The sequence below is a fragment of the Erpetoichthys calabaricus genome, chromosome 17 (assembly GCF_900747795.2).
Source record: "Erpetoichthys calabaricus chromosome 17, fErpCal1.3, whole genome shotgun sequence".
Lineage (NCBI taxonomy): Eukaryota > Metazoa > Chordata > Cladistia > Polypteriformes > Polypteridae > Erpetoichthys > Erpetoichthys calabaricus.
This window is the reverse complement of record NC_041410.2, coordinates 81,473,720-81,492,606: the sequence shown is the minus strand read 5'-3', so window position 1 is coordinate 81,492,606 and position 18,887 is coordinate 81,473,720. Positions and strand designations below refer to the sequence as shown.

The 18,887-nt window shown below is 35.2% G+C and overlaps 1 protein-coding gene across 1 annotated transcript; it reads left to right on the top strand.

Annotated features, from left to right (window-relative positions):
• The first annotated feature begins 154 nt into the window (after positions 1-154).
• Positions 155-18,246, top strand: ap3s2 (adaptor related protein complex 3 subunit sigma 2). Its single transcript, XM_028823884.2, has 6 exons — positions 155-332; positions 1,110-1,201; positions 7,412-7,523; positions 12,484-12,555; positions 12,826-12,933; positions 14,807-18,246. Exons 1-6 carry the CDS (start codon positions 264-266, stop codon positions 14,933-14,935), a joined length of 582 nt encoding a protein of 193 aa, XP_028679717.1. The 5' UTR covers positions 155-263; the 3' UTR covers positions 14,936-18,246.
• Positions 18,247-18,887: the final 641 nt, after the last annotated feature.

Sequence of the window (18,887 nt, the reverse complement as noted above, 5' to 3'; positions counted from 1 at the left end):
TTTAAACAAAAAAAAAACACATTCAAAAGTATTGAAAGTGCACTTTAAAATAATCGTCAATGTCACATATAAATAATATTCATTGTTGCTGCAGTGTGGTTGACTACGTACTCTTGCGGTCACACAGTTGTTAGTGCTCATGTTTCCGGTAGGATGTATTTCTAGTAACACAGACGGCACCTGGAATTTAAACATTAAGGAGTCGGAGGAAGTGTGTTTATAGCAAAGACACATTCTAATACAGAGAAACAGATAATTTTGAAATGATTAAAGCGATTTTGGTTTTCAATAATCATGGCAAACCCAGACTTATCAGATTTTACCAGTATTTTGTAAGTGCTTGTCTATTTATATATATTTTAGCAGCAGCGATATGACCGGTAAACATTAATATAATAGATCTTATTTTGTTATGATTAGTTTATGTTAATCAGAATAGTTCAGTTTTGCTGTGCATTGCCGTAGCTTAAGTGTTAGTCGTTGTAAAGTTTAGCAATTTACCGTTAGTGCGTCGTTTTTTACGTTTCTACAACCCGTCTGAGGCTGTACTCCGTTAGTCAGGACTGCTACACAAAATGAAGCTATGGTGTGTAGTTTATACATGAGTGAATCGATTGTACTTGTGTTAACTACACACCTGTAATATTAACGGAATAGTACATTATGTGCCATGCTTGCAGGAAATTAAAGATATTTTCTTCATCCTTCAGTTTCAGTGTTCTGAACAAAATCCATAACCTGTTTTAATATGGAATGATTCAGTCTGTTGTGCCAAAACTGTTTTGCTGTCTTTTAAGTTCAAGAATTTGTTGTTTCCTTAGACGTCTGCTATTATGTAAAGATAAAGTATATCCCAAATAATAAATTCTTCCCTTATTTTAATTCGCCTGTTTTAAATAAACTGCGATTGGTTCTTCAACAAAATACGGATTACCATCAATACATAGTTATAATTTACTCAAGAATGAACATAAATAAATAGTAGTTTAGTATTTTTTGATAAGTATGTTTAATGTATCATCTCCACAGATATATAAATGCATGTGATTGTAAAACTGGAAGAATAAGTAAAAGATGAACTCCACTGACGTTTTTACTTATATTTTCAGCCTGAAGATATGCAGCAGCAGATCATCAGAGAGACCTTTCACTTGGTCTCCAAAAGAGATGACAATGTTTGTAACTTCTTAGAAGGAGGCAGGTATGGTGATTTATTTCACAGATCAAAAATGTTATTTAAATGATATACGGTAAGGCTGAGAGAAAGCCAAAACATTTATTTGAAAGAAATATATATACAGTATGTATTATCAATGTATGTATCTAATCGGCCAGTCATTTTTGCAGCAGCACAATACATAAAATTAAGCAGATTCAGGTCAAGATCTTTAGTTAATGTTCACATCAAACACCAAAATGTAGAAAAAATGTCACCTCAGGGATTTCAGCTGTGGCATGTTTGTTGGTGTCAGGTGGGCTGGTTTGAGTATTTTTCAATTTGCTGATCTCACCAGATTTTCACCTGCAACCAGCTCTAGAGTTTAATCAGAATTTTACAAAAAAAACATCCAGTCAGTGGCAGTTCTGCAGATGGAAACACCTTGTTCTTGAGGGAGATCAGAGGAGAATGGCCAGACTGGTTTGCGCTGATAGGCTACAGTAGCTCAGATAATATTATTATTATTAATAATAATACATTTTGTTTATATAGCGCCCTTCCCAGGTAACTCCACTGTACAACTGTGGTGAGGAAAAAAGCATCTGCGAATGCACAACACATCAAGCCTTGGGGCAGATGGACTACAATAAAAGAAGACCATGTTGGGTTTCATTTCTGTCAGTAAAGAACAGAAAGTTAAGGAAGCAGTAAGCACAGACTTACCAAAACTGTACAGTTGAAAACTGGAGAAACATAGCCAGGTCTGATGAATATTGGTTTCTGCACACAAATGGTAGGGTCAGAATTTGGCACCAATAGCATGAATCCATGTGCCCAGCCTACTTTGTTTCAGTTGTCTAGACTGGTTGGTGTAATGGTGTTTGAATGTTTGTTGGCATTGTTTGGGCCTGTCACTGGCCATGTGCCTCCCTCTATGGCCACAGTTTACCCATCTTCTCATGGCTAACTCCAGCATTGTAATGTACCAAGTCACAAAGCAAAACTTATTTCAAAGTGATTTCAAGAACACGACAATGAGTTTAGTGTTCTTCAGTGATCTTCCCAGTGACCCGATCTGAATCCAATAGAATATCTTTAGGATGTGGTAGAATGGGAGATTCACAGTATGGATATGTAGCCGACAAATCTGCAGAAATCGTGTGATGCAACATGGACCAGAATCTCAAAGCACTGTTTCCAACATCATCAGGAATCTAAAAGGATGGCAGTTTTATTTTAGTGTTCCTAATTATTTGCTCAGTGAGCGTATATACTGCATATACAAGGCTACATGTCCCTGATTGACTGCAATGTAGGAAAAATGGTTTTCATGAATAGATCACAGCCTTCAGGCTAACCTTACTGCAATTTATAAATAGAAGACATATAGAGAATAATGTATTTTCTAGACATTCCTGTATGTACTGTCTTGATAACTGTGTTATTTATTCCATAAGAAAATCAAAATCACTTGCAGAATGCAAGCCTTTATTCCTGGAAGTATACATAAAATATTGTGTTGAGTGCTGTAGCTTAAATTACTCTTATATTTAGCATTTACTAAATAAATTAAACTTACGTATATAGTTGTGTAACACTTTTTTTTTTAATAATGCACAATTTATAGTTTATAGTAGCTCTGTACTTCCTGTATTTTTACCTCTTTTATGGGCTTCAACACGCATTGATGTTGTGCATTTGTGATTTATTTAATTTATGGGTGGACTAAGTTGTAGTGAGGAGAACAAGTGAACTAACTATGAATTGATTTGCTATTTCGTATTTGACAGACTGTGATCACTTTATAGCTTGGTCCTTCAATGTTTCCAAAATTCTGCAGATATTATAAAGATTTAAGTGTGATGCGTGCACCAAAAATATTTTACAGTCCAAGTTTCTTCATTTTAAAAATTTTAGTGCCATTCAGAGTAAAAGGAGTTCACCCAGACATGAATAGAAAAATTGATGATACATATCTTACTTATGATGTTGCTGTTTAAGGCTTAAATCTTAGTTACATTTGTTTGTTACTGTATTCATTACTATTTCTGTTTATAATCACTTAAATTAGAATATTCAATGTAATTTAATTTATATACAGTTAATTAACTGTATGCCTCTATACCTTTTCATTTCCAAATAAACAATTTAACAGTCCCTGTTTTTGTCTTTGTGATATTGTTATATTGCTGCATCAGAAATATGATGGCGTATTAAGAATGTTCCATTAATTAACATGTTACTTTCTGGGATAATAAAGAGAATCTTATATTATTTATATGTAGTATGTAAAACGTACATTCTGTTTTAATTAAGCACACATCTGTGTAAATTTAACAAAGTTTGTAGGCCCTTACACATGCTAATTTATGAAAATAATATGGTGTCCTCAAACATACTTTAGACAATTGTGTCCTTTTTATATTCATTCCTTAAAAGTAGCATATTTTAAAATAGTTTATGTATGAATTTAACAGTATTCAAAACGTAAATGTCACTTTTCCTTTAACATTTGAAAGAATGATCATTTGATCACATCTCTCACTTCATTGAGCAGGGCATTATAAATTGCTTTCAGGATCAGGTCAATGGTACATAACGCTTGTAATTTTGTTTTGGAGCAGTGTACTATATTAAGTGTGTTTATTATTTATTGTTAATAAGCACAGTGTCAGAGTTGTCTTTCTTTGTCCTACTGTGCAGTATATTAAACTCCTTAAAACAGTAACACCTCCTATCTATCTATCTATCTATCTATCTATCTATCTATCTATCTATCTATCTATATATATATATATATATATATATATATATATATATATATATATATATAAATATAAAATTCAACGTCCGTCTGTCTGTTTCCTTTTCCCGAGAGAACTACTTAACGGATTTAGATTAGGGTTTTTTCTGTAATTTGCTTGAACATTCTGGTTGATTTTGTGACTTCTGTCAGAGTGCTGAGTATCATAGTTTGCTTGCAGGAATGATTTATTCGCACTAATCCAAGACAGAGGCTGCGGGCCGAGGGGAGGGCAAAGCGTGACATCAGGAGTAGAGAGCTAGGTGGAGCCCTCTCTACTCGTGTGCCAGCCTCAGAACATACCTTGCCTATGCTTAGCTAGCGAACGAGAGAACTACTTAACAGATTTAGATTGGGTTCTTTTCTATAATTTGCTTGAACATTTCAGTTGATTTTGCGACTTGTCTCATTGTGCCAAGTATCATATAGTAGTTCTTTTGAGGTACCAATTTATTTGCATGAATCCGAGAGAGCAGTGGTGGCCAAGGGGGCGGGTGACCCTCCTCACTCACGCGCCAGCCTCTGTTCGAATCAGTTTACTTCTGTCCACATTTTGGAGCGTAGCTAGCGATACCTGTTTGTTTATTGATTTTTAAAGTTTGTCCTGTTTCACTACTACGCGGGTGGAGCCACTGGGGACAGCTAGTACTGTATATTTTAAACAAGGCTACCATGATCTCAGTTCAGCTGTCTAGAACAAAACTAGTCTGAAGGTTTTATTTTCTGTGTGTTCTGTTTTTAAATTTGAATGTATTAATTGCAGTTTAGGGGAAAACTTAATAACCCTAATTACTGCTTTAAAACTCATTTAAAAAATGAATTATATTAAAATGCATCTCCATGAAATATTAAAATGTTTCTTTATGCTTTTTTCTTTTAACATTTTAACATATCAGGTTTTAATCACCTCCCAAACATGGGCATCTGGGGTTGATTTCAAGTTCTAAATTGGGTTTGTTTAAATTTGGGGTGTGAATGAATCATATAATGAACTGCTGCCTGTCTAAGGTACTGTACGTCCCTGCCTTTTGCCTGTTGCTGCTGCAATAGGCGATTTTAAAAGTCCTTAATTGGATAAAGTGTGTTTCACAGTGTAATGCTATGTGCGATGCTAAATTTTGAGTTAATAAGTTTTGCTATCTTAAAGTGATACATACACTAGTCAAATATGTTACAAGGTTCCATTTCATTCACTATACATTAACATTTATTATTTGAAATCATTAGTAGAAATATTCAGTTGACTTAGCAAATGAAATTGGTGGGTCATTCCATGTCAAATCAACTGATTCTCCAGGAATCCCATGCACTTCGGTCTCAAAAAATTCAAATTTGACACAGCTTTATTTTTTTCATCAAATACACAATACCATATCTCAAGAACTAAACCACCTAGCAGGCTCAAATTTTGCATTCTGATACTTTTATAGGTATAGTACATAACAAAATGAAAATGTTTGATCCAGAATCCACCACTTGGTAAGAGCAGACCTTCAGAAATGGAAAAAAATATTTTACATGTTTGGCTGTGCCTTCTTTAGGCTTTCAGAATGCATATTTCTAACTGATACAGCCTGATGAAATTTTGTCGATGCTTAGATATCTACCAGGACTTTTCAAAAGGTTATAAAACAAGAAACTGCATCAGGGTTTGACCAGCAGACCTCTCAAATGTGAAAAAAAAATCATTTTGGGTCAAATTTCCAGACCACTTTAATGCACTGTGAGAATGTCTAAAAAATTTTTAAATTATTTTTCCTGCATCCTACATGGTCCTTTCTTTCTCAAAAAAAACAAGTCTTGTCTTTTCTTATGTGAATTTTTAATTTTTATTTTCCATTCTAAACATGGGTTAAATTCACCATTTGTCGTATTGATAATCATCATGTTCTTTATCACTAACTTGGGTGTATGATTAATTGGGGGAAAAAGTAACTCACCGCAGGCAAATTAAGCACTGCACATGAACAACAGCTAGCTTGGTTTATCATTAAATACAACACTAGTTATAATTTAAATGTTAACATCTTGGTATTGCATCCGCAGGAGTGTGTCCCATTTCATTTCTGTTTTTATCAAAGTGCAGAGAGTAGATCAAAATAGTACTGCCTTCAACTAATCGGTGTGGGTGCACTAAACAGTGCAATGACACAATGTAATGCGGCCCAACAAATATCACCTCTAGGTCACCAAAGGAAAGGCTGTGCAGGATAGTTTGGATGCAAGAAACATATCAGGATGTCTGATTCCATTTCACTCTTGTCATGAATCACACCAATCCAACATTTGTCATCATTTCTGCACCCTGCATAGCCTCCAATAGGACAATGGTGTAATGTGAGGGACGCATCTGATCCATCAGGAGTGTGATTGAGAGAGGGCAGTATCTCAGCTGCTGCTTCAATGGTGAATATCCAGATAGCCAATTGACTTCAACAGACACCCAGCTGACTTTAAGTTTGCCATCTTCTGTAGGGGACGTAACAGTGGTATTCTCGAGTACCAGGTACTCTTTTTTGCCATGGAAAAATCACATTCTCTATTCAGCAACAAGAGTCAGGACATTGTCATTTAATATGAAAAAAAAAAGTTTGGCATTTTTGATAACTTACTGATTGAAAACTCAATGATTACCATTATTGACACGACACATTCAGCCTATGTTTAGGATGGAAAATAAACATGAAAGATTTGCATAAGAAAAGTAAGGATTGTGTTTTGAGAAAGAAGGGACAATATAGAATTAATTAATAATATTAAAAAAAAAAAATCTGTGCATTCCCACATGCCGTTAGGGTGCTCTGAAAATTAAATCCAAAGTGATTTTTTTGGATTTGAGAGGTCTGCTGTTCAAACAATGATAGTTACTTTTCTGTTTATTGCTTTTTTAGAAAGCCTATATAGTTATCTGATTAAGGAAAAAAAAAATCAAAAGATCTGTGTTGGTTGCAAATATGTTTCTGAGGCCTAAACATAGCTATGCCAAAACTCAAATTTTAGTCTGTTTCAAGGGGCTGCTTTAACCATGCAGGTTCATCTAGATCAAATATTTTAATTTCGTAACATACTATACTAATTAATGTTACCAGCGCGCAAAGTCTGAGCTTGCTCAGTGGTTTAGTTATTAGGCTATGGACTTGTGAAATTTGATGAAAAAAAGAGGCCAGATAAAATCGACACCCCCCTGCCCTCGGTAAACTGGCTGTATCTTGGAAAGTGTTCTCCTGACTAACGTGGGTACACCTGGTAATTTTTCCAGAATTTTTTGAGTCCATTGGTTGATTTGACATGGAATCACCCTGGTCTATATGACCTGATGTAAAAACTTGAGGTTTTGCGTCTGAATAAACCTCTTGATATTGAATTATGCAGGTTGCAGCAGCTATTTTTGCTGTTTTTTTCTATTTATTTGGAAGTTTACAGTTTTATCATCTTTCTTACTTTCACAGTTTGATAGGTGGTTCAGATTACAAACTTATCTACAGGCATTATGCTACCCTGTATTTCGTCTTCTGTGTGGATTCTTCTGAGAGTGAACTGGGGATTCTTGATCTCATACAGGTAAGATAGTGGGCATCTGGGAAAAAATATACACAAGGTAATTTAAAATATGTTGTTTTTACCCTCCTTGTATTTCTGTTTCACAGCTGCATATTATCGGTTTCCTTTATAGTGACAAATACTCACTTGGTCTTGTTGGGTGTATATATTGGTAATTTGTAGCAGTCAGAAATGAAAATGGGCCTTTTCCTTTGTTTCTTTACTGTTTAATTCACTTTAAATAAAGTAAAACATGAAGCTGCTGAAAAAGACAAGAGTCCGTTTTGAGGAAAAAAATATTATAAACCTCTCTGCTTATTTATTATACATACAGAGAAGGACAGTCTTACTAATGCTAAAAGGTACATAAAACATAATTTTGAAATTATCAGTGAAAAGTGATTTTATATATTATATGGTAGTTGAAAAGATGTACAGAAAGCTGGTTCATTCCCTGCAACAAACTTGCTGTATTGTCCTAAGTAAGTCACTTAACGTTGTATTGTTCTGGTTTGCTTCCGACCTACTAATATTTGCAAACTGCAGAGGCACTATGCTTTTTCTATTTTGTAAAGGCAAATCTCCATCAAGAGCATAATGCCTACAATCCCAGAGATGAAAACAGTATAAATGGTAAAGGGACTATACTAAACACAATGCAGAATAAGAATAGAGGTTTAAACACAAAACATTATGTCATAATATACATTCTCCCAGCATAGTGATGGTAGAATACACTACTGTTCAAAATGCTGAGTCCGATAACAAGTTGAGTTAGTCAGTGTGACAGTGATTGAAAAATGCTGACTGAAATGTTCTGGTGCTGGTCCCCAAACAGATAAAACATTTTTTTTTCTTTTGGTAGAAAGCTCAGATGATTCATCTTAAAACTTTTAAGTTCTTTGCCAATGTTACCACCGTAAACACACTGCAGCTCCACTTTTACTTCTTTTTAAAATGCAACAAAAGTCAGAGAAAATGAAATCCTTAGACTTCACCATCAAACAGTCACAGAAAATATTCCTTGCTCTTGTTTTTTTTTTTTTTTCACCTTTTTTCTTCTTACAAGTCAGCATCATTTTTAATACTCCTGTTACATTTCAAGTAGAAAGCCTGCCTTCCCTTTCAGTTACTCTGCTGAAGAAGGGTTCAGAAGTCCTGTGCCACTGTGAAGGTGTAATACACTACACAGGGACAATGCAACACACAAACTTTGTTGCGCTGCTACAGACACAGAACCCAGGACAAATGCTGTGTCCAAAATAAGTCTTAACATTGGACACAATATATATATGTTTCTAATGATTTTTAAACTTTAGAGATTGAAAATATGCATCATTATATCTGTAGCTTAAAATCTATACAAGTGTAGCTTCATCTACAGCATATGTTAAAATAATTAGAAATCAAAAACTAACAAATCTGAAAGATGATAATCTGAAAATTAATTAAAAGAAGAAATGGAGGACATGTTTTTAATGGCTTGCTTCTGAGGGAGAATTCTGCTCTTCTGCCAATTCTTGTAGGTGCAGAGTTTATAACTGAAGAGGCAAATGTGGACCTTGCATTCCTTGTCACTGTGAGGCAAAACGTATTAAATCCAGGAAGCTTTTAATTTTCAAAAGGGAACCCATTAACAACCAATGCCGTTCACTAATATTATTTTTCTGAAGAAAAGACTTTAATGCTGGTTAAATATTATTTATACGTACTCTACATCATTTCAGTGACTTAAAATAAATACATCCAGTACAATTAGAACTGCCTACATAAAAGAATTACCAGACAGCAAACGTTTACTTGCCTATCATAATGTTGAGAACACTGTAGTTTTGGTTGTCATTGGTTTCATCAAGTATGACAGAATTTTTTACCATGAATCTTTTGAAGAGTAAGGTCCACATCTTGTTCAAAGACATGGGGCAAAGGAGTTTGACAAAGACTGTTCTTATTTACTGACAATGCGCCTCCCTGTTTACAATGCTTAATAATAAAAGGTTACATCTTCATTTTTACAAGCGGCATGTCTGACTCATCACACATTGCCACACAATCCTCCACAAACTGGTGTCTTGAATTTGACAGTTTTGTTGTTTCCTCTGTTGTTACCTGAAGGGACACTCATTGATCTTAATTTCTTCTTGTTCTTGAGATGGGTTTTAGATTTAACGTGGTCACTGCGAGTATCTTTTCATGTACAGTCTATGGTATGTTGGTAAAACTTGCAGAATGGTTCTTATCCAGATTCGTGAAAGTCACCAGGATATTGTTGTGCCCTGAATTTTGCAGTTAAATTTGTGTTTCTTAGTCTTTTGGATATTGTTGGTGAATCTTATGCTACTTGCTTCAGCATTTTCACCTGTCTCATGCAGGGCTGTGGAGTCAGAGTCGGAGACAATTTTGGGTACTTGGAGTCAGAGTCGGCAAAAAAGTGCCGACTCTGACTCCTAATAAATTTAAATTGTAATGAAAAAAAAATACAGCAGGTTCAAATGTCCCATTTCACAAACAATAGTCATAATGAAGTAGTTCTCTGATGTAAAATAAAGCCCAGTGCACAGTTGTGTTACTACTAGTGTGAAGTTCAGCTGAGCTATTATACAACCTGACATTCACATATTGTAATCTGGATTATGGTACATTACAAAAAGTGTTTTCATTTAATTTCAGATATAATGTGTTTAACAAGTTTATCTGAGGTTAAACAAGTGTAATGATGTAGGTGTAGGTGTGTGCTATGGCCTGATGTACAGTGCATCCAGAAAGTATTCACAGCGCATCACTTTTTCCACATTTTGTTATGTTACAGCCTTATTCCAAAATGGATTAAATTCATTTTTTTACTCAGAATTCTACATACAACACCCCATAATGACAACGTGAAAAAAGTTTACTTGAGATTTTTGCAAATTTATTAAAAATAAAAAAATTGAGAAAGCACATGTACATAAGTATTCACAGCTTTTGCCATGAAGCTCAAAATTGAGCTCAGGTGCATCCTGTTTCCCCTGATCATCCTTGAGATGTTTCTGCAGTCCACCTGTGGTAAATTCAGTTGATTGGACATGATTTGGAAAGGCACACACCTGTCTATATAAGGTCCCACAGTTGACAGTTCATGTCAGAGCACAAACCAAGCATGAAGTCAAAGGAATTGTCTGTAGACCTCCGAGACAGGATTGTCTCCAGGCATAAATCTGAGGAAGGTTACAGGAAAATTTCTGCTGCTTTGAAGGTCCCAATGAGCACAGTGGCCTCCATCATCTGTAAGTGGAAGAAGAAGAAGTTCAAAACCACCAGGACTCTTCCTAGAGCTGGCCGGCCATCTAAACTTAGCGATCGAGGGTGAAGGGCCTTAGTCAGGGAGGTGACCAAGAACCTGATTTTCACATTATGTGTGCTGTTTATTGTAGGATTCTTCTCTATTAAAGTAACATGATTTCGGTCATTGGTAACCTTTACAATACAATGATTTGTATATTCACTCACTTCGTTTAGAATAGGTGCGTAAGCAAACAGCCCTAGTTTGCCTAAAAGAGATTGGTGTGATATTACATAGCTGGAATTACAAACATGAACTACTATGTGCTCTAGTTTTGTTTAATTAGAAAATATTTGGCGTCCACCCACAAACCATTTGGAAAATCATGTAGCCCCGATATATGCCAACAGCCTAAAGACTTATATTTCTCTGTCCATGTTTTTCTCATTTCCTTTCTTATTTGAATGAATTTTGGTATTGCTAATGAAAGTTACATGTTTTGCTTTATAAAAGCATCACCATTTGTGAAACTAAGAAAATGTTGTTATAAGTGTAACACATTAATGGTCTCTTTGCTTGTGCTATGCACATTACACAAAAAAAAGCTGTTTATAGCCAACAAAATTGCTAATGGATGTACAAATATGTTTGAAAACATACAATTTTGTAACATGAAAGATTATAAACTTGGTTAGTGCTCAAGGTTAAAGCTCTAATATAAAGACTGTACGCCTGTGTACTCCTTTTTAGTCTTATTGCTTTTTTCACTCCTTTCTACCATTAAAACCATTCCACTTTAAAGTAGTTTTGAGTTTCTAATAAAAATAAATTATTTTTGAAATATTATATAAAATATTACAACTTATGCTACATGTAACAGACTGGTTTCCATTTTTGTCAAATGTCTTGCATTGTATTTGTTATTGATAGGTAAGTGTGTGTGTTTTTGTTTTTTGTTTACAAGACCCAATGTTAAAAAGGATGCAAAAATCTGTGGTGGAACATTAGAATAGATTTCACAAGAACAAGCCTATCAAGGCTTGTCTTTTCATGGACATACTTCCATAATATCTTGTAGTTGAGATATGAAGGTCTCAGTGTTTACACTCTCACCAAAGATGCTAATAGTCATGGCCCACTTTTGTGTCATGAGCTGCCAGTGGTTGGTAACAAGTTGCTATTTTTTACTTTCTCGTATACGAAGTAGAGGGAAAGTATTGTAATCGTCCAAAAAATGATGTCGAGATTTTGATGAATCTCGACCTTTTAAACTTCCGAAAATATCATTTTTGGAATTATGTCTGTGTGTCAGTGAGTGTGAGTGTGTGTGTGTGTGTGTGTGTGTGTATGTATGTATGTATGTATGTATGTATGTATATATGTATGTCAACATGATAACTTGAGAATGTTTTCACTTTGGTCAACCAAATTTTTATATCGGTAGTGGGTCACAGTGAGTCTCCACTTTGACGATTGTGCCTGATCCCCCTCTAACGATCATCCTTGATTCTCCAATGGGGAACAACTATAAACCAACATTTTGATCTGATAATTGTGCTCAGTTTGCCAGAGGGGACACCTCCTCACTCTTTAGTGGGTTGCAAAGACACTTATACGAGGAATAAGTGAGTCACAATACCAGAAAGGTTGAGAAATACTGTTCTATTTCATTTTATATTCCTACATTTCTGATAATTTAATCTTCATTGATTTATGCAGGTCTTTGTGGAAACCCTTGATAAGTGCTTTGAAAATGTTTGTGAGCTGGACCTAATTTTTCATATGGATAAGGTAATGCAAATTATTTTGATTAGAATGTAGTGCTACATAAAAACGTAATATGACACTATTGCATAAGGATCATTTTACTCAAAATTAATTGCAAATTTTCAGTTTCTGTTAATTGTTTTGGGTTTTCAACTACCTTCTTGCTGTCTGTTTTGTTTAACTTGTATTTTTCATTTACTTAATCATTCCTTTTTATACTGCAATTTTTTTTTCTTAATTTTTCTGTTTTAAAAGCTTTATTTAACCATGGCTCTCTAACCTGGATTTCTTTAGGTTCATTATATTCTTCAGGAGGTTGTGATGGGGGGAATGGTTCTGGAAACAAATATGAATGAAATTGTGGGTCAAGTAGAAAATCAAAGCCGCCTGGAAAAATCTGAGGTTTGTATTTTTTGTTGAGCTTTTTGTAATAAGTTTCAGAGAACTTCATTGGCTTTGAAGTTAGCATGGAGCTGTGAATCAAGTTACTTACTGGTTTGACATAACATTCTGTGCACATTTTCAACGTCTAGATGCACATGTGAAGTTCACGTCAGAGATGGAAACCAGAAAAGTGTCTGTGCTTATTAAATACTGATTGATAAAAAGCATTTGTCTCAACCTGTAAAGAAATATCTAAATAGATATATGTAGCATTTTGCACTGCAGTGTGTGTATATATAAAACTTAAATCACTCATCTAGGATTGTAATTTTATCCTGATGTAATGAATTCATTGTTTTAGCCACTGATCAACACTTTTCCAAATTTATGGTACACTAGACAAAGAGCCCGTTTCGACAATGTAAGATGAAACGGGCACGAGTGGAATAGTAAGTAATAAGTATAAGCACCACAAACCTGATTATAGGTGTATTGAATGAATGCGTAATTAGGCCTGGAGGTGTAGTCGAAATCGCCTTTCAGGCCTCTACAGCTTCAATCGAAGTCGCCTTTCTCTTTGAATTTTTGCGGCTGTAAATCCGCCGCCTGCCACGATTTTGGTCGAAGTCGCCTTTCTTTTTGAATTTTCGCGTCCGTAAATCCGCTGCCTGCCGCGTTGTCGGTCTCGTAAGGTTTTTCTGCCAGCTGCGCAGAAGGCGACTGCGCGTTCGGCTTCGGATGGACCCTGCCGCGATGTTGGTCGAAGTCACCTTTCTCTTTGAATTTTCGCGGCCGTAAATCCGACGCCTGCCGCAATGTCGGTCTCGTAAGGTTTTTCGGGCAGCTGCGCAGAAGGCGATTGCGCATTCGGCTTCGGACATGCGCAGAAGGCAACGTGCGCAGAAGGCAACTGCGCATTCGGCTTCGGACGGACGTGAGTGAGTGAATGAGTGTGGAGACTGCCAAATTATATATACAATTCTACTTCCAGTGGTGCTGTTGACACAACTAATGGGTTTTGGGCCAACCAGTTTTGTTTATAACTCACATTATTTACAGTGTCTGACTATATTTAATTGAGCTATTTCTTATAAATTTGAATTAAAACACCCATAAGTGGAGTTCCCACAGTTTAGTTCTACAGTTTTTGACTAAAGCCTTCTCATGAACGTACCTAAGAATCAACTGCCATTGCTCCATTAAATATCCTTTGTGTTTTGAGGATTCCAGCCTGTTTTAAAATCAAAAGTTTTAAAATGAGGAGGTGGTGGTGCAGCCAGAAAGTTAAATTCTTGCTATATCAGTAAGTTAAAGACTAAATGAAATTTGTTAAAGTGTTTAATGATTTTAAAAACAAATATAAACAAACTGTACCTAACAATCTTAATAAAAGAAGAACTTTCACCTACAGGCAAGTAAGGTGTTAGTTTTAATTGTGGTTTTTAATGAGAGTTATTAACCTTAGCAGCTAGTTTAACGTGTCTCTGCACTGCAAGTACAACATTAATTTGCATTAAATCTGATCATTTATACAGGACCTTTATGCATCAAATCTGGATATCTTGTGGTCAACAGAAATCTGAATATAAATAGCTTTTTATGTAAGTTGGTTTACTATTAGTGTAAAAAGCAAGGTTGCTTAGGTCTGTCTTTACCAGTGCCTTGCCCAGTGACCCTGAGTGAACTCCTCAACCAGCCTGCACTCAAAGTATAGAAACAAAGTAAGCATTTATAATCTGAACTTGTTATTTGTGAGGTAGTTTGTATCAACTAAATAAATATAAATATATGCGAAATAATCCACAGTTTATCTAATGAAACCAACTCTGTATTATCAGTCTGTCTTTATGTATTTCATTTAAAAAAAAAACTATTCACACTTTTGTTTTAGGGAGGCTTATCGGGAGCTCCAGCCAGGGCTGTGTCTGCTGTAAAGAATATGAACCTTCCGGAAATTCCCAGAAACATCAATATTGGCGACATCAACATCAAAGTTCCTAATCTTTCTCCTTTTGTTTAAAAAGCACCCTGGACACATAGCAATAGTCCATATCATTTCCCTCAGCAAATAATCATTTACATTGCCACTGAAAAATTGGCCTTGTTATAAGAATGTATGTAACTTTAATTTACTACTGGTTGTTTATTTCATTTGTGTAAGTTTCTCTTTCGTCTTCCACATGAAGAAGGAAAGAAAAGTTCAGAAAGTAATATAAGGTATATCATGAATTGGCTCATCTTATGCACTATATGGCCAAAAATGTGTGGGCACCCATCCAAATTGTTGAATTCAGGTGTTTCAGTAAGCCATTGTTAACAGGTATACAGTAATCCCTCCTCCATCGCGGGGATTGCGTTCCAGAGCCACCCTCGAAATAAGAAAATCCGCGAAGTACAAACCATATGTTTATATGGTTATTTTTATATTGTCATGCTTGGGTCACAGATTTGCACAGAAACACAGGAGGTTGTAGAGAGACAGGAACGTTATTCAAACACTGCAAACAAACATTTGTCTCTTTTTCAAAAGTTTAAACTGTGCTCCATGACAAGACAGAGATGACAGTTCCGTCTCACAATTAAAAGAATGCAAACATATCTTCCTCTTCAAAGGAGTGCGTGTCAGGAGCAGTGACTGTCACAGAGATAGAGAGAAAAGCAAACAAATCAATAGGGCTGTTTGGCTTTTAAGTATGTGAAGCACCGTGGCACAAAGCTGTTGAAGGCGGCAGCTCACACCCCCTCCGTCAGGAGCAGAGAAAGAGAGAGATAGAGAGAGACAGAGTTTGTTTTTCAATCAAAAATCAATACGTGCCCTTCGAGCTTTTAAGTATGCGAAGCACCGTGCAGCATGTCGCTTCAGGAAGCAGCTGCACAGAAGGTAGCAACGTGAAGATAATCTTTCAGCATTTTTAGACAAGCGTCCGTATCGTCTAGGTGTGCGAACAGCCCCCCTGCTCAATCCTCCTACGTCAGGATCAGAGAGAGTCAGCGCAAGAGAAAGAGAAAAGTAAGTTGGGTAGCTTCTCAGCCATCCACCAATAGCGTCCCTTGTATGAAATCAACTGGGCAAACCAACTGAGGAAGCATGTACCAGAAATTAAAAGACCCATTGTCCGCAGAAATCCGCGAACCAGCAAAAAATCCGCGATATATATTTAAATATGCTTACATATAAAATCCGTGATGGAGTGAAGCCGCGAAAGGCGAAGCGCAATATAGCGAGGGATTACTGTAATGTAATCAAGCACATAGCCATGCAATCACCATTGGTAATCATGGCCAATAGCATGGGTCATACTAAAGAGCTCAGTGACTTTAAATGTGGCACTGTTATAGAATGCCACCTTTGCCACAAGTCAGTACATTAAATTTCTGCTCTCCTAGATATGTGCCAGTCAACTGTAAGTGTTACTATTGTGAAGTGGAAGCATCTAAGCACAATAGCAGCTCAGCCATGAAGTTACAGACCATGCAAACACATATAGCAGGACTGCCAAGCGCTGAAGCGCATTGCGGGTAAACGTCACCAATCTTCTGCTGCATCATTCACTACAAAGTTCCAAAATGCCTATAATAATAATAATAATTATTATTATTATTAAAATGCCTGTAGTCATCTCGTCCAACATTAGTACCTAACGTCACAATTGCTCTTTTGGCTGAATGGGCACAAACACCCACAGACACACTCCAAAATCTTGTGGGAAACCTTCCTAGTACAGTGGAGACTATTGTAGCCTCAACGTGGGAGGTCAATCCTATATTAATGCCCATAATTTTGGAATGGGATGCCCAACAAGCCCTTATAGGTGTGATGATCAGGTGTCCTCAAGCCTTTGGCCATGTAGTGTATTTGTGTTGTTAATGGCGTGACCAATCCTGAGCCCACAGTAATGAAGTGTCTTTTTAATGTTAGATTCTCAGTAGAAACTTGAAAAATTGTTATTAAAAAGGAAAAACAGAATTATAATTAGGTGTCAAAGTGAAAACCGTGATAAGTGCTAGTTTTAATAATTTATGCAAAATATTTGTTTTATTGAAAATTGCATCAACAAGTTAATTTCTTTTCAGTTACAATAAAGCCATGACCTTAGTGATGTGCCCCTTTTCACAGGTGAGGCTTCAAAATATTTCTGACCCATTTTATAAGTATTGTGTTTTGCTACTGCATTCAGTCATTGAAGAACTCTTCTTATTCCCTTTATATTAATTCAGTCATTTAATCTTCCATGTGAAGATAGATTTAGTATGAAAATATCTCAAGGTTAAAATTGCAGTCATTTCCATCAACTATTTATTTATGCTGACTTAAACATTTATTTTGCCATGGCTGCTGTAATTAGCCATTTATAATGTGAAACATTGTCTTCTAGGTATGTAAATGATAATGATGGCTTTTTATTTATCATATTTCCAGAAAGTTTCAAATATATCCCATTCTTTTTTTCTTTTTTTTTTATTCAATATTACTACAATACCAATATTTTTGTCTGCGGTGAATTTAAAATTATAAATACAAATACCTTGTAGGTTTTGTAAAAGTCAGCACTTAAAAAGTGCTTTGCACTACTGATATTTTTGCCAACAGTAGACGTTTAGATTGATTTTGTCAGCCGTGTCAGTCTATCAATCTGTCACTCTTTAGTTAATCTTAGTATTTTCACAGAGAGAACCATCACAAGGAGCCATATAAAGTAAAGATGTGTGGTATGAAGTGACACACGTTAAAGATTTACAGTGGATTATTTAAATACAACACAGATGATAAGGAGATACAAGAGATTTAGTAATAATAAAAACTTGTCTGAAAGCTTCATCTTGAATGAAAATACCAGACTTCATGCATAGATAGTCAAAATGCAATATAGCCTACTCTTATAAGAAAATACACGACATAGTATACTGTAATATGTGACTTCATCATAGCCATAATGTATTTTCTATTTTGTGTTGGAGATTTCATTGTATCTAAAATGTTTTGTTATAAAAAAAACACTAATAATCACATTTTTTAATTTACTATGACATTATTTTAGCATTTTTGAAGCAATTAAACAATACTTGAATTTATTTTTTATTTTTATGTTACCTTAAAAGTACCATGTTTTTTATCCTTTCTTTGTTTTAATATTTTTCTATTATGTTTTTATCTAAACGTTTTTTGTATTGACCAAATATTCTAAATGTGCACTACATTCAGTAGCATTTGTATGATGCCATTGTCTTTTTTTTTTTTGAACTACTGAATAACATGTAAGTACAGAGTCTGTTTGCTCTCATTTATTTGATTTTTGAAGGTTTTCATTAAAGACAGATAAAATTAGATTATTTTAGATGTGTTAATTTGTATTTTTCATGGATTTTTCAATTGAGAATTGATTCAGATGGAAAACTGTAACAACAGATGATGAGATATATACCCACAATTACCCAAATGTATGCAATTTGGAAAATTGCTGCCCCAAATTAATTTCCTGCCATGTGTACACTTTTAAGCTTCATCAGGAGTAAGAATGTATTTCAGTGGAACATTTAGATGAATAGGATTAGCAATCTTGTTGAGTTGGATAGCCTGTTTTCTTCAAAATTATTCTGAATTTTTCATATCATCCACGACCTCAACTACCTTCATGCCTTCATCCTCTCCACCACCCTTCCGTTGCTTCTATTCAGCTAGTCATCTGCATTTTGCTTTATGTGCCTCACATTGTATTTGCTTTGTCACATAACAGTATTGGATGTTAGCTTATTGCTTTTACCAATAATCACAAACTGGAAATTGTGTGGTGGTGTGTTATTATCAAATAGTATTTACTAAAAGTCTTGAATTTTAGTTTAGCTAAATCCATTATTTTGATGTTATGTTTGACAGTGATTTAACTTTGGCATGTTTCTCCATGTTATGAAATCTGCTTTCTTTTACGTTGAAGTATTACAAAATGAAGGTGGTTTCTCAATTTTCAGGGTTT

Coding starts and splice junctions, on each gene's coding strand:
- ap3s2 (XM_028823884.2), top strand. CDS start 264: ATGATTAAAGCGATTTTGGTTTTCAATAATCATGGCAAACCCAGACTT. Junction 333..1,109: donor TCAGATTTTACCAGTATTTT/GTAAGTGCTTGT, acceptor TTATATTTTCAG/CCTGAAGATATGCAGCAGCA. Junction 12,934..14,806: donor GCCGCCTGGAAAAATCTGAG/GTTTGTATTTTT, acceptor CTTTTGTTTTAG/GGAGGCTTATCGGGAGCTCC.